Source organism: Nicotiana sylvestris, chromosome 2 (genome assembly GCF_000393655.2).
Source record: "Nicotiana sylvestris chromosome 2, ASM39365v2, whole genome shotgun sequence".
NCBI classification, from domain to species: domain Eukaryota; kingdom Viridiplantae; phylum Streptophyta; class Magnoliopsida; order Solanales; family Solanaceae; genus Nicotiana; species Nicotiana sylvestris.
This window is the reverse complement of record NC_091058.1, coordinates 113,550,910-113,566,679: the sequence shown is the minus strand read 5'-3', so window position 1 is coordinate 113,566,679 and position 15,770 is coordinate 113,550,910. Positions and strand designations below refer to the sequence as shown.

Here is a 15,770-nt window from a genome sequence, read left to right as displayed (position 1 = left end):
AAATCCCACCAATTATTATTCTAGGAAGAAACCTTTTCTTTTGTTTCTATATATTTTATTTTTTTGCTGAATTTTTCGAGTGAGGCCGGGATGTAAAACAGAAAAGATTAGCAAAGTCAAAATGAAATCATGCTAAACCCTTGTGTAAGTTGCAAAAACTAGCGTCTAATGATCATAGTTCTTATTTAATTAATTAGATGTTGGTAATACTTAGACGCTCAAGAAACTTAACACTATAGTTCTTAACTATTACTCCATCTATTATTTAACGTAAACTCTATACATTCTCCAACACTTAATCTTTCAGGTCTAAATTGTTGGACAACGGAACTATCACAACAAATTAATCTATTCAGGATGGTGGCTTTCACGATGATTATCATAAGTCTAAAATTGAAATCTTTGTTTTCATGAACTCTTCAAAGCCCAAATTTATTTATCCTCTTGTAGTGGCTGACAAAGCCATTATTAAATTTTTTTCTTTTATCAGTTTTTTATTCATGATTATAGTCTTTGAAACGATTGCACGTTCTATTTATTCGCATTATGATTAGCACATGACAGTGATGAACTAATTAACTCGCTTTATACATCCTAGTTTACGATTAATTATTTCTTCGTTGAATATACACGCCAATGGAAAACGAAGCAGGATCATCTCGAGTTGCAATGCCGCCTCCCAATACAGGGACGCTGATAACCATTCTAACCATCGATGGGGGAGGAATAAGAGGAATCATTCCAGGAGTTATCCTTTCATATCTTGAATCACAACTTCAGGTAATTAATTAAGCAAATTAACTAAACAACAAGATTCAAGATTACAAGTATAAGGATCTTTTGGCTATGTTAAATCACTGAAATCTCAACAAAATTGAAATTCTGAACCCATAATAACTTGTAAAGTGTCATATGGCTTCAATAATAAGAACCTTAAAGGCGGGTTGAAACGTTCAAGTTAAAGTACGTACTAGCTTTGTCTCTTATTGTATTCATTTTGTCTGTAGGAGTTGGACGGTAAAGATGCAAGAATCGCGGATTATTTTGACTTGATTGCAGGAACAAGCACTGGTGGCCTTGTAACAGCGATGTTAGCTGCACCAAACAAAGATAAACGCCCTTTATACGCTGCCAAAGATATTACTCCGTTTTATCTTGAGCACTCTCCCAAAATCTTTCCCCAGATGGGGTAATTAATTGTATTAGAGTATATACTTGTCCGTATTCATTGCCTTAATGCAATTAATTAATGTTACCTCTCGCCAGGCTAAATATGATGAACATATCTTGATTTTTGTTTATTAATTCTTGCAGTGGACCATTAGCGGGGATCATAAATCTAACCAAAGCAATGGGAGGACCTAAATATGACGGGAAGTATCTTCACAAACTTATAAAGGGTATCTTAGGAGGTACCAGGTTGCATGATACATTAACTGCCGTCGTAATTCCAACTTTTGACATCAAGAAACTTCAGCCAGTTATTTTCAGCTCATATGAGGTACACCTCGATTCAATATAATCCTCCTTTTGTCCCCTTTGGAAGTGATTTTATTAGTATTAGGGACTTCTATACGCTAATAGTAGTGTGCAAGAATCTTTTACCCTATCAAATCACAGATCGATAATTAACTATTTTGAAAATGAGGCAGTTGACCTGCTATAACAATAATACAATGATAGTGTTTTAAAATTGTAAATGTGTGTACATACAGAGGCGGATCGAGGATTTAAATCTTATGGGTTCAATATTCAAGGTTTTTAGTATTGAACCTATTTTATTTTTAAAATTATGAGTTCATATCTACTATTTTTACAATTTTAATAAGTTTTTACATGTAAATTTTAACTCCGCGTCAAAAATTATGGGTTCAATTGAACCCGTTGGTTCAACGCTACATCCGCCCCTGTGTACATAAGTTGAGTACTTAACCATTTTAACCCTCTTGTAGGCAATCTTGAAACCTGATTTGGATGCAGAACTGGCGGACATTTGCATTAGTACCTCGGCAGCACCAACTTTTCTACCTGCCTATGGTTTCAAGAACAAGGATGCTCAAGATAGTGAACGAGAATTCAACCTAATTGATGGTGGTGTCGCTGCTAATAACCCAGTAAGTATATAAGATCGATGACATAGTAAATAAAATTCTTGGATCACTACTTTAGAGTAGAAAATAATTGACTCTTTTGTTGATGTATGTGATGAATTTTAGACTTTGGTCGCAATTGGTGAGGTGACCAAGCAAGTATTGATGCAGCACGGAGACTTATTCCCTATCAAGCCAATGGATTATGGTCGTTTTCTGGTAATATCACTTGGGACAGGCAATGCAAAGAACGAGCACAAATTCAATGCCCAAATGGCTGCCAAGTGGGGATTACTTAGCTGGCTATTAAATAACAACTCTACACCTATTATAGATGCTTTTAATCAAGCAAGCGCTGATATGGTTGATTATCACAACTTTGTGGTTTTCAAAGCTCTTCACTCGGACGATAAGTACCTTCGTATCCAGGTAAACCCGAGCCCTCGGTTTGACTTTAATCAGCAGCGTCTCTACTCTATTATATATATCATGTGTGGTCGCCCGCTATAATTTGTTACCATTTGCTATATAGTATGGTACTACCATAACTTTAAATTTACTTGATACAACATTTGGGTGATACCAGGATGACACCTTGACGGGGAACTTGGCCTCAGTTGACATAGCCACAAAGGAAAACTTACAAAGCCTCGTCAAGGTAGGAGAACATCTGCTGGAAAAGCCAGTTTCAAAGATAAACCTGGACAAGGGAGTTTATGAGGCAGTTGAAAATGGAGGAACCAACAAGGAAGCTCTTCAGAGGTACACGCGCAGGGACATGTTTACATGTCTGCCATTTACAGTTGAATGGTTGAATATACACACACACACACACACAAAAACTTTACAAGAAAGAACTGCTGATGAAATACTAATTAACTAGTGCCCCTTGTCTCGTTTTAAAATCTTGCAGGTTTGCGAAGATACTGTCGGACGAGAGAAAATTCCGCGAGTCCAATGCCAGTAGCCGGTTAGTCTAGATGCCAATGTATTGTCACCCTATTTATTGCTACAGTCTGCAGCGGGAATATCTTATGTATTTCAGTTCTATTATGTTCCTATTTTGCCATTCCTTTTTTCCTGTATGTGTTGGTGGAATTAAAGCTTACATTCCTTTAGTAGCATATCATTCTACTTCAGCCAATATCACAAGAGGGCAAAACTTTCCCACAAATACATTTGTCATCATTTGTTTACTTGAATTTTAATTACCTATGTTTCTCCTCGATTCGTGACTACTGACTAAACTCCGAAAGCAAAGATAACTAAACTTGATATAGATACAAAGTACAAACAAATATTGCAACAGTAAACGCACAATAAAAAGAAGTATCTATAAGATTCTGTAATTTAGAGCATTCCGTCGGAAACACTAAGAGATTCAACTTCTTGATTCCCTGGATTGCTCCGCCCAAGTAAATATGGCGACAGACAGTTTAAGCTCATTTATGGACCGGTATTTACAGAGAACTTCGCATAACCAATGTGCCTCTCATCAACCAATTTCAAACTTGACGTGGAAAGGTTACATATAAAGACATTCCCTTCCCCCTTCCTCCCCCCTCCCCCCCCTTTTTTTAAGTTATTACATCCCCTTTCAGCCAGTAATAAGCCTCACAGGTAAGAATTTATGGTACAATAAAATATACGTAACAAATAAACGAATATCACTGCTCCACTATAATCTAGGAACTACGCGAATATCTGCTGAATGACCGTCTCCGCATTACCGTTGTATTGTGCAAGGAGATGAATTGCATCTGCTCTGGGCAGTGCCAGAAATTCCTGCACCAAATATTCGTAAATAAGTAACAGTTGCACCGAAAACCTGCTAAAATGGCACGTAATGAGAACACCTAGAAAATTAACATAATCTGCTGATTCAAGCAGCACACAGCGACAGGGGGAGATACACATCAGTAAAATAACATCAACAACAAAGTCTTCTACAACAGGTTCATCGAGATGCAATAACAAGGTTAAAGTTAGAACCAAGCTTGTAAACCAGAACAAAACTCACCATAACTTTTAGTATTGCACTTTCATCACATCCAACATCTCTGGCTGATGACTGGGTTGGACTTCCATCTTCTTGTTTCCTATTATTTGAGGAACCAGTAACTTGAGATGATCCATCGCCGCTCATGTCAACATCCAATCTGGAAGCAGCATCTATAATCAAGTTGCCACCAAATTCTTTCAGGGCGTCGATCCTTAAGAGTCCTTCAAACCGATCTTTACACATTTGAAGTTTGAACCACTCACTGTGTGTATACAGTGTGGCCCTTATAATCTTCATAAGCTGGGGTTCTTCAATACCGAACCTCCTACCAATAGCAACCTTTGCATGCCAAACAATTGTCACAGTAAATCAGGTGAGCCATGATACAAAAACCACATACCAACCCCCCACCATACAAAAGAAAAATGGAAAAGAGCAGTAGGAAGATCTTGGTTCTCAAAATTTTCCCAAATCTTAAATGGCTTATGAAGGATAACCAATACAATTCCAAGCTCACATATAGTAGGTCCTCATTATTTGTGTTTCTCCTTGCTATAGAATAGAACCACCTTATATAAGTGTGTAGCTATCTCATCTAAAAGCTTAAGCTGTTAGGGAGAACACAGTTTTAGTTAGTACTTAATTATATTATGTCGCAACACGGCCCTCACGTGTTAGCCAGGTTCTTTTTCATGGGCCAAACATGTGAAAATATATTTTTGCCTTTTTTTGTGGCAGTGAGATTTGAATCCAAGAGATGTGCCTGTTATAATACCATGTTAAGTATGACTAAGATTAAGCTTAAAATGTTATAGAGAGCACACTTTTAATTACTTAATTATATTAGGAGGGTGTTTGGATTGGCTTATTTTAAGTGCTTATTGGCTTTTAAGCACTTTTTTAATTTGTGTGGTGTTTGGCAATGATAAAAAGTGCTTAAAAGCACTTATTTTTAGGCGTAAAAAGTACAAAAATAAGTCAAAAGCCAAAAGTTGGGTATTACCAACTTATGGCTTTTGGCTTTTAGCTTAAAGGCTACTTTTTATAAGCCAATCCAAACACCCTCGAGGTCTCAACACACCAGCACTCGGCCTTTCAACAAGTCTTTGAACTTTGTGTATCTAAAATCAGTTAACAGCTCAAACCAGACTATTACTCACTGAACAACTATTTATGTCAGCATCTTCCTGTGAGTTGAGCAAACTTAACTTCATTCGATGAAAAGGGAGACCTCATCATACTTTTTAAGTTAACATTATCAGTGCCTTCTCTAACTTCTCTAGGAATCTCATAGAGAATGAATTTAATCATCCAACTCAAAACCAGTCGTGCATGAAGTAGCTCAGCATTATAAACCCGGATGACACTATGGGGTGATGTATATCTCTAACACTCTCCCGTACAAGTAACCTGGTTCACGGTTCATAAATTGAATGAAAAAGAGCCAAATATACCCCCTCTACTATCCAAAGTTTAAACGTACCCTCCATTTCACTATAAGTGTGTGTGTACCCCTGCCGTTATACATTAATTCAAAAATACCCCTAATTTGGACGAAATGCCACGTGGGACTTCAGGATTAAAGAGATTTATCCAGATTTTATTTATCCGGATCCATACTAACCCACCCCATAACCTGAACCAGCTACTCTTCTTTCTAGTAGGGATTTTAGCCCCACCAGATTCTACCCACCCACCCACCTACTCCCCACCCCCCTAAAAAAAACTTAAACTTAAGTACAGTTGCTTGCAGTACAAGTGTAGGTTTTGCAACAATGGTTTTGAATGTTTCATGAGTAGAAGAAAGAAAAACTATGTGGGTCAAAATGGAAGAGAAAATCTATGGTGTCTTAACTGGAAACTAAAGAAAACTGGAAATGAGAACAGTATATTACTGCTACATTCAGTTTGCAAGCGCTGAATAGATGACTCCTCCACTCTTTTCCCCATTTAGCTAAGAAATGGAAAAGTGGAAATAGAGGAGAATCTTTTTCTGCTTGAGCCAAAAATTACACGGTTGAGTTCTTAATCTCTTTCATTATTCTTCATTTTTCTTTCTACGTTACAATGACAATGATGTTATGGATTTAATTTAGGAGTATTTAGGAGGTCCACCTAAAGTAAAAGCATAGTCTTGGTTGGTTAAAGACTTAAAGTACCATATTTTACTGAAGACTTTACCCAATGTTATTTATTCCTCATGTAGTCCATTGTTGAATACCTTTGTTATAGTGATCATTTCCTTGAACAGCAAGCAGGTTGTTGCAGAAAACCCAATATCCCAAGCTAAAGCGGAATCTGATATCCTTCAGGTATAGGTTTCCTTCATGATAGAGAAGATATAACTTTCATCGTCCTTATCAACCAAAAAAAAAAGAGAGAAGATATACTGGCATTGTACTCTGTTCTAACTAAAAGGTGGAGACTCTTTTTGAATGGTCATACAGGACCCAATCATTAAACAGGTAAATGAAAATGAAAAAGCTGGACGGAAAGCTGCACCGGTCCCTCGATTCTCGAATTTGACGGTGAGATTTCCGTAGAGCTATGTATTTGTTTGGATTCGGGTTATGGGGTGGGTTAGTATGGATTCAAGTAAATAAAATTTGGGGCGGGTCTCTTTAGTCCTGATGTGCCACGTGCCATTCCATCCAAATTAAGAGTATTTTTGAACCAAAGTGTAACGATAGGGGTACAAACGTACTGATGGTGAAACGGAGGGTAAGTTAAAACAATTTTTGATAGTAGAGGGGTATATTTGACCCTTTTCTGTGAATTGAATTGGAACTTTTTTCCTTTTTTTTTTTGGGAGGGGGGGGGGGGGGGGTTGTTTCACCTTGGCAGACTTGATCATTTAAGGAGGGTAAGGACAAAGAGCAGCCCTACTTTGGGCCTGACGCAGGAGAGCAAGAAGTGCAGACTCAATAAATTACGAAATGGAATTGTAGTAAAGTAAGTGACTCAATTGGTTGAGTTGAGTGAAAATCCTGAACGATAGAATAGGTACAGATAATATATGATTGTGCCAAAAGTAGAGACAACAGGTCTGAGAAGGAACTAAAATTTATCAAATTTTGTCTGACACCATATGAAATAATATAAGGATTCAAGTAAAAATTTAAGACAACGGGTAGAGTATCCCATTAATTTAACCCCCCCCCCCCCCCTTTCCCACTCCTGATATGGGACGTTGTACATCTCCAACATTCAAGCTGTTACTTTAACTACCTTTTCTTAGCCTCAATGCAGAAAAACAAGGTCATTGAACTAGGGACAAGATAGTTATAGGCACAGCACATTCTCACATCAAGAAGCAGCACCCCAGTATTACATACACAGATACACAGAGGAGATAAAGAGATGTAAGGATGGAAAAAAGATAGGCACGCAAAGGGTTCATTTGGAACCTGTTTTTACCATAAAGAGTGCAGAATGTCATACCTGGAGTGAATTGGCAAGAGCACATAAGGGCAAGCGTTCATTGAATGCCTCTTCATTAGGTTTGAGCAAAGCTAGCAAAGTCTCCTTCAAAGGCTTCAACAGATCAGGATGACTAGAAGCCAAAGGACCCAGAAAAGAACAGGCTACCCTCAGTGCCTGAGTATGATTCCCGGAGCCAACCAACTTCAAAAATTCAACCTGACCAGAGGGATTATTAGAATGCTCTAATCAATACAACACTGTGTGTGACATTTAGTGCCCCAAGCAAAAGTTTAACTTCCATACCTGCTTAAGCTGAAAAAGTAGGGCAGGATTCTGCACGAAAAAGTTCGGTTCTATCTCATCAATCTCCTCAACTACCTCTACTGCCATTCCTCTGCTGGCTAATTCCTGCAAGCCCAGCACAAGTTCATACTTTTCCTCTTTATTCTTCATCATATTCGGGAAGCATGATTTTCGAGAAACCTGTAATGAAAGGTGCTAACAATGTTTACTTTGAACACTGTTCTCCATCCTTCTTCTTTTTTAAAAATTATTTGGATGTTAAGTTTTACGTTGAACCATTACAACCAAAATACATGCCTGCTGATCTTTCAACACAATCGTGCTGGCAACTGAGCTGCTGGCGTTAAGTTCTTCTCTGCTCCTTTCATTGGTAGGTCCAGACAAAAATTCTTCTTTTTCATGTCTCCCCCTCCATCTTTTCCGTTTGTTTGTCTCGCCAACTCTAAGACATTTATTTTTCTGCAGAACTTTTTCGAACTGAGGATTCCAACTGGTACTGCAATCCCCATGGCTTGTCTCGCTAGGATAACGCTCTTCAGTATCAGTACTTTGAATTCCAACCAAGTTGGTATTACTTTCAGGTGATCCCTCCATGATAACTTGAGTAGCAGAGGTACCACAGCCAGAAAGTTTAGTGGTTCCATACCCAACTTCTGTTGAACAGTTATTTGACAAATGTTCACACTCTGATTGATCATTGCTGATACTTCCAGAATCAAGTTGCATCCCTGGTAACAGAAAATGTTACAAAAGCCAGTTCTGAGGTACATATTAGCAAACTGATGTAAGAATGGAAAGTAAAGTTGACCAGAAACTTACCAGGAGAATCTACCACACTGAACTCGATGAAACCCCTATAGACACAATACTCATGAACAAGCTCATCAAACATAGGGTCATCCAACCTTATCCGGCATAACTCATTCTGCAACAGAAAAGTACAGGCACAATCTCACCATTAAGTATTATTTGACCTCAAAGATGTAAGATTAACAAGCTCGGTCTACCTCATCAACAGATCACAGAATATCTGGAACACTACCAAAAAATAGAAAAACAACTCAACAAGAAAGAAAAAGGGTGATGAAATCGTTCCCAGTCCTATCCCCAGTTTCTTTTTTTACTGAGAAAAGCCACGGGAAGCTACAAGGAAAGAATTACATAGTGACTTTCCATTTAGTGAAAAGCAAATCAATTATTGCCGAAGCAAAAAGAATCATAAGGCCCATATGTATGGGTTGTAGCTTTAGGCAACAATGTGTGAGAGATCATCCAGGCCATTGGAAGCTGAAGAAGCAGCAAAGAATAAGTGAATTCCATTATGATAATGGTGCACAAATCCAAAGTTTAGAGCATTGACATCCACAGGTAGATGATAAGATGATAACACAGATCTCCAGATATATATGTCTGACATGGTGAGCAGATAATTCTAATAACAGCTTCATTTCGAGAAACGAAAAAAACCCTTAAAGATTAGGGCCATAAGTACCATCAACTATGTCCTCAGCTTCACCACTCATTACAAGCCATACGATTTGGAATAAATGAATGCCAAAAGTGGTGCTGTACGAGGGCGGCACTAGACTTATATTAAAAACTAACACGTTTAAAGTTCTTTGTAGTAATCTAGATTATAGCAAACAATTAAGTATTAACTAGCAAATAATTCAGCATACTAACCTGAAATGCTTGATATAAGTCACCCTTGGCAAATCTCAAGCTATCAATAGCCCCTTGCCTTGTAATCTCTACTGCATGAGCAAGAGCTTGTATGTCCACCTAATTTCATAAAGTATTGATGTGACATAATGCCTAAAACATTAGAAGAATTTCTAAAGACCAGTCTCCAGAAAAAAAAAAAGAGGATGACATTGAAGTTTAAAATTTAACATATGACGCAAACTATATTAAGAACCAAATTCCACTTCAAAGTAATAAAAAATTACAACAATTATTACACCTCAACCCGAAACTAGTTGCCATTCGCAAAATGGATCTTTTAATATCCACGCCACTCCAATCGGACACATTTTACTCCAATACCCACTAATTTGTCTTTTAAGACAACCTAAGGGCACTAGGGATTTTCTACATTCTTTAAGATCTTTGAAAAATAAATAAAACAAAATAATCAAAAGAATTACTACATAAATTATACCATTTACAAACCACATTCCTCTTCAAGTTCAATAACCAAAACAATTATCAGAATAGTAATAGAGTAGCTAAGATTGATAACCTCATCAAATGGAGGTGCTTCATAGAAACTCTCAAGTGGTGTTGCAGGAGGGTCACGATCCTCAAGAAGTAATCTCTGCGTAAGATCAGATATAGGTGATGGGACTCCCTGGCGAAAGCAAAATAACTTGTGTATGCTGCAAAATGATTGTGAAGTTAAATAAGAATAGAAAGAGGACTTGGATCTCTGATGAAAAAATTATAAAATGTCTCCATTTCCTTGGATTTTGAATGTGCATCTAAGCACATCATAGATAATCTCAAAATTGTACTAACCTTATCAAGTACCTCAACGACATTGCAAAAAGAGGATCATATGCACATAAATGAGCCCTTAAAACAGATGAAAGCAGTCCAGCAATGTCAATCCTCCTCTTTGGGGACCACTGGGATAGTGAAGCGCAAAATCGTCAGTGATTTTTAGTAAAAGGAGACATTCAGCTTCTTTAAAACCCACAATAAATCTCAATAAATCAGTAAGACATCTAATTGCTGCCAGATGAACATATATGGAAGTCTAATCTCAGGCCAAAGAAATAACCTCTTACCTCATTCGCCACTGGAGAATTCTTATCATCTTCATCATAAACCAAGGCAAGAAGAATATGCTTAAATTCCTCATATGCTTCCTTAAGATAAAAAAGTTGAACATCCATTAAAACCACGGTGTAAACACAGAGAACCATTTCAAACGATGAACCTGAGGATAGCACGCAAGCCACTATCATCTAGCATAACTTTTATCTACTGAAAGAAACACCAGAAATGAGCTTGTCAAATCAAATATTTCTCTACGTGTTGCATTAACATAATTTATTATCTAATTGACTAACATAAACAATGTTTTCATTATAAGAAAGACAATCGTGATGTTGACGGATCCAAGAGGTATTCACGAGTGTCAATGTTGATAGCGGAATTAAAAAGAATATGCAGGGGACCTACTGGATATGCATCCAACGCACAAGGTGCCAGTGACTCTCGGAGGCAATTAATGGCAGATTCTCGGTCCTCTGCAGTTCGTTTCCTCAAAAGTTCAATAAACCTCTGCAGAAAAAATATGAAGACGACTTTGAGGGATCATCAAGTATTGGTCTAAATATCGTGGAGAGACAAAGCACGGGGAGACAACTTTGACTTAATTTACCAACGAGTTTGCACGGACAGATAAGTAACGCGTATCACTGAAAATCCTCATAAAACAACTGAAAAGCTAAAATTTCTTCAAAAAGTCTTTTCAGATTTATAACATCCAACATTTATCACCCAGTGATCAACCTTTCTGTGAACTCGATAGCTGCTGTCATAAGGTGTAAAGCGTAATTAAAGAGGGAACTTTAGTGAAGAAAGGCACCAGTAAAGGAATATGTGTGTGTGTGTGTTATAAGAAATATAACAAATGAATATAGCAATTATACCAACAAGAGTCAGAAATTCAAATTAAAGGAAATATGAAGCTGAAATATTTTCATCAAGTTCAACAACCATTTTGATCTTCGACTCAGATGCAAAATTTCAGTTTTAATTTTCTAATCTAGAATCATGACTAATTTTATCATGCTAAAATTTATATCTTGAATATTCACTACTATAACCATCCACAATATTGCTTTAACAATTAAAACATCTCTTTGCCAGCCATATTTATTGAGTGCTACTTCAGAAATTGTATTAATTGATTTTGAATCCTCGCTAACTAAACCGAATTGATGGAGGTCGAGAAACTATAGCACTAGTAAGTAAAAAGCAGAGAGAATTAATTCACTGTACTTCAAAATTTAAGCCTGGGAAACAAACAGAGAGCTAAATAAATTGTTACCTGCTTCTGTAAGCAGAAGAGAAGACGATGATTATCGAGAAGAGAAGGCGCGTGAACACGCAAGAGATCGATAGCGGTATCAATGTCACCACCCTCCACTGACCGTCTGATCTGCCGAATAAGTAATCGTGACTTGTAAGACGAAGACGAAGATGACGATGACGATGACGATGACGAAGGAGAAGTAGGGGGAGAAAGGGAGTCTTCGATTAGGTTTTCGGATTTGACGAAATCGATAATTAGAGAGTCGAGTGCCTCCCAATTCACCGGTACAGAATCCATGGCTGAATGGAGTTTACTGTTCTAGAGAAGTGGTAAGATCAAATGGAAAGGTAATTTATAGGTTTGATGATAAAGCTTTGGGCAGTTGGGCCTGACGTTGGAAAACCAAGAAAATAAGTGAAGCCCGTCCGTTTCTCGGGTTTTTGGGGCCATTACTGAATTTATAGTTAAAATAGCACGGTCGGCCAGTTTTCGGACTGGTTATTCAAAAATAGCCAGCGTTTACCAAGTTAATAAAAAATAGCTACTATTTTGCTGCAATAGAGACCGGTCCAGCAGAATATACTGGAGTTCGGTGCACCTGTGTATGAACTTCCAGCATATTATATTGGACTGGTATACTTTGCTGGCTCTAGTATAATATACTGGAGAGTGGAACACCGATGCTCCAAACTCCAGTATATTATATTGGACTGGTATATTATACTGGAACTCCAGTAAATTATGCTGGAGTATTTTTCCAGATTTTGAACAGTGTTTTCGTTCAGATTTATTTTTACATGAAAAGTGGCTAAATATTTTGGTTACTTTTGAAACTGGGCTATTTTTGAACGACCACTTGTAAATCTGGCTATTTTTGAATTTCTCCCGAATTTATATCGGCATTGTATAAAACTTTGCAAAAAAAAAAACCTCTCGTATCTAAAAAAATTTAATCTTTTCAATGTAACTTCAGAAATCAAATTTAAAGTTCTTCTATCTTTAAATTACAACTACAGAAATTTGAATCTTAAGTAATTCCATTTTTCAATACAACTTCAAATTTCAAAATCAGAAATCTTAAGTAGTTCAATTTTTCAATACAACTTCAAATAACTTCGGATTCAAAATCTGAAGTTCTGAAATATAAATTTATTCTTCGAATTTCAACAATCAAACACATGATTCATCACCCATATCTATTCCGAATGAGTCAAAATCTGAAATATGACTTTCAAATATCATTAAAAAAATCACAATCATCAAATTATTAAAACAACAATAAATTTAACAAATCCATTTTGCAACAAAGCAGAAGAAGAAACCCTAAACACAAAGAAAAGAAAGCAGCAGTGAAGAAGAGAAAAATGTATGTATCTGAAGTTAGTAATAAATTAGGTATCAGTTAAACTTTTTTCAAAAAGTGGATAGAGATTCAATCGGTAGCGGAAAACTGGGCGCTACATGACAATTTTACCCGTTTCTCAACATAAGCAATGACAAAGCCCAGTATTATCGAATAAGCTCATTTTAATTTGTTTATCTGATTATATTACTTTCTCATTACAAACTTATTTCTAGTTTTATGACCCTATCTCTTTTTTTATATTTGGGAGATTTGTTTTTATACATAAAAGATTTATTTTTTACACGTAAAAGATTTAAAAAGAATACTTTCTTAATTTCAACATCGTAAACGGCCATGAAGACTCATTCCTTGTTATAAAAGTGTTCTTTTAGGTGTTATGTTAATAATAGTTTTTTTTTAATAATTAATTATCAAATAATCATAAAGAACAAAACAATCCCTAAATTTGATGTTCTACTCTCAATCCCTCTTTTCGGTTGATTGTCATGTGATATTATTTTACATATTTGCTCTCTCAGTATGCATAGTAATACCCATGATAAGTTATGCGATTATGGTTTTGATGATTTGTCAAATTTTATTGAGGAACCAGATGTGAATATACAATTAGTTCCTTGCGCCTATTGAGAAATGCTTAGTTGTTTGGTCAAACTCTCAAGAAACCAGAAAAGGAAAGGGAACAGATAGGATCAGTTCATCTGCTTGTGCCTGTCGTACAGTCAACTCTACAGCTATAAAAGCTATCCCATTGTACCGACTGGCAGCAGTGCAGCGGCACAGCCACTGCTGCTATAGGCCAAACCAAAAAGTGTAAGGTCTCTATCTCTTCACACATGCTCTCTCATATATAAAAAATATTACACAAGGGTTGACCTACCATTTGATAATCTGAAAAATATATCTTCTCAAGTGTCAGCTGCAACTGTTTTCTCCAGGTGCACTCACGAACAAAGCTGCTACAAACCAAGGACCAGACTCCAACACTGAAGATGTCTTGAGTCTATGTGTTAATTGAGTCTTTGTCTTTTGTTTTTTATTTGTAAACCTACTCCGCTTTCTAGAAGTATTTTGTAGGACATTATTTAACCATTATTGTTTTGGTCATTTGACTAGAGTTAGTCAAGAGTGTTGTTTTATAATAGAGTTATTGCAAAAGACTTAAAATAGAGTTATTATAAGAGGTGAGGGATTAATAGTTTAATGGTAAATACTTACCCACATCGGGTGTTTACACCAAACTATATTAACTCACTATGGTTAATTAATTTAATTAGAAGAGAATGCATGTAGTTTACCATGGTTAAATGATTGAAGTCCATATGTGTCACGACCCCAAAATCCCTCCAAAGGAGTCGTGATGACACCTAGTCTCTAAACTAGGTAAGCCTAACATTTTCTGCAATAACATGGATATTTACTAACTTTAAATTAAATTACTCTGAACAAATTACAATTCTCAAAACTGGTGGTACAAGTCACAAGCCTTTCTAAGAGTAGTTATATAAAATAAATACATCACTGCTCCACAACAAAAGGAACAAATGGAATTAAGTACAAATGAAGGTGACTTTGAGGCCTGCGAACGATGTAGCAGGTTTACCTTCAATCTCCACCGCAACGACCCGTACAGCTACTACCGATCAAATACCTGAATTTGTACACAAAAAATATACAGAAGTGTAGTATGAGCACACCACGGCGATGCCCAGTAAGTATCAAGACTAACCTCAGTGGGATAGTGACGAGGAACAGTCAAGACACCTACTGATCAAATGAAATGAACAGAATATGATAGTAAAATATCGAGATAAAGATGACGTGGTAATACTAACAGCGGAGAGAAATCAAAATACAAACAGTAGGAGCAATAAAGGAAGAACACGGGTAGTAACAAACGATAACCAAGTAAATCAGAAAACCAAGTAAATTAACATTGACATAACAGGAACAGAGACAAGTAAGAATGTATCCAAATAAAGAAGGTAATGCCAACTAAATTAATCACATCATGTCTAGTACACAATCCCGACCATTTCAACCCTCGATTTCTCATATCATAATCTCAACTTCCGGACCTTCAACACACATGACACCTTGTGCCCCCATATTTCATTTTCCATTTCACTTTTAACAACAAAATCCACATGTTATACAATACATAACGTCCGTACAATGCACTCAATATGTCCAAGAACCTAATATAAGTAAAATTACAATTTCTAAGCTAATTAGGAAAGCCAGCGAGAAAAGATGAAGTTGTTTATTTAGAAATCCTTTGAGTAAAGAAGGTACCCCTTTTAATTTAAAATACAACATCGAATGGACTATTGTCTTTAACATGAGAGTTAATAACTTAAAACTTAGTAGAAATTCCTTTTTAAGAAAAATACAACCTCAGACGGTTTAAGGGGATATAATTGAGAAACTAATTGAATTAAAGATGTAACAATTATTGAAGTTTGAAGTAATGGAACGTGTGTGTGTGTGTATATATATATATATATACAGTGAGGTAATGAAAATATTGTGGGTTCTAACACA

At 36.5% G+C, this 15,770-nt stretch overlaps 2 protein-coding genes across 3 annotated transcripts; one reads left to right on the top strand and one right to left on the bottom strand.

Annotated features, from left to right (window-relative positions):
• The first annotated feature begins 307 nt into the window (after positions 1–307).
• LOC104239876 (patatin-like protein 1) lies at positions 308–3,318 on the top strand. The gene is made up of 7 exons (XM_009794606.2): positions 308–780; positions 1,008–1,189; positions 1,315–1,501; positions 1,953–2,114; positions 2,217–2,519; positions 2,677–2,852; positions 3,004–3,318. Exons 1-7 carry the CDS (start codon positions 637–639, stop codon positions 3,068–3,070), a joined length of 1,221 nt encoding a protein of 406 aa, XP_009792908.1. The 5' UTR covers positions 308–636; the 3' UTR covers positions 3,071–3,318.
• A 346-nt stretch (positions 3,319–3,664) lies between these two features.
• Positions 3,665–12,198, bottom strand: LOC104239877 (uncharacterized). 2 transcript variants are annotated; one of them, XM_009794607.2, is made up of 12 exons: positions 11,879–12,197; positions 11,005–11,106; positions 10,608–10,688; positions 10,336–10,445; positions 10,061–10,196; positions 9,502–9,600; positions 8,638–8,743; positions 8,116–8,546; positions 7,819–7,998; positions 7,534–7,731; positions 4,111–4,431; positions 3,665–3,875 (listed from the first exon to the last, which is right to left on the bottom strand). In XM_009794607.2, the coding sequence occupies exons 1-12, from the start codon at positions 12,158–12,160 to the stop codon at positions 3,783–3,785; spliced, it is 2,139 nt and encodes a 712-aa protein (XP_009792909.1). In that variant the 5' UTR covers positions 12,161–12,197; the 3' UTR covers positions 3,665–3,782. The 2 variants fall into 2 exon arrangements, 1 of the variants encoding a protein (XP_009792909.1); XR_714262.2 differs by lacking the exon at positions 3,665–3,875 and adding an exon at positions 6,314–6,415 and having other exon boundaries at positions 4,298–4,431; positions 11,879–12,198.
• Positions 12,199–15,770: the final 3,572 nt, after the last annotated feature.

Excerpts from the sequence above, each read along its gene's own strand:
- LOC104239877 (XM_009794607.2), bottom strand. The coding sequence starts at position 12,160 with ATGGATTCTGTACCGGTGAATTGGGAGGCACTCGACTCTCTAATTATC. Across the intron at positions 8,744-9,501 it reads ACTTATATCAAGCATTTCAG|AATGAGTTATGCCGGATAAG; the intron begins GTTAGTATGCTG and ends TTTCTGTTGCAG. Across the intron at positions 7,999-8,115 it reads TTGTGTTGAAAGATCAGCAG|GTTTCTCGAAAATCATGCTT; the intron begins GCATGTATTTTG and ends CTTTCATTACAG.
- LOC104239876 (XM_009794606.2), top strand. The coding sequence starts at position 637 with ATGGAAAACGAAGCAGGATCATCTCGAGTTGCAATGCCGCCTCCCAAT. Across the intron at positions 781-1,007 it reads ATCTTGAATCACAACTTCAG|GAGTTGGACGGTAAAGATGC; the intron begins GTAATTAATTAA and ends TTTTGTCTGTAG. Across the intron at positions 1,502-1,952 it reads TTATTTTCAGCTCATATGAG|GCAATCTTGAAACCTGATTT; the intron begins GTACACCTCGAT and ends ACCCTCTTGTAG.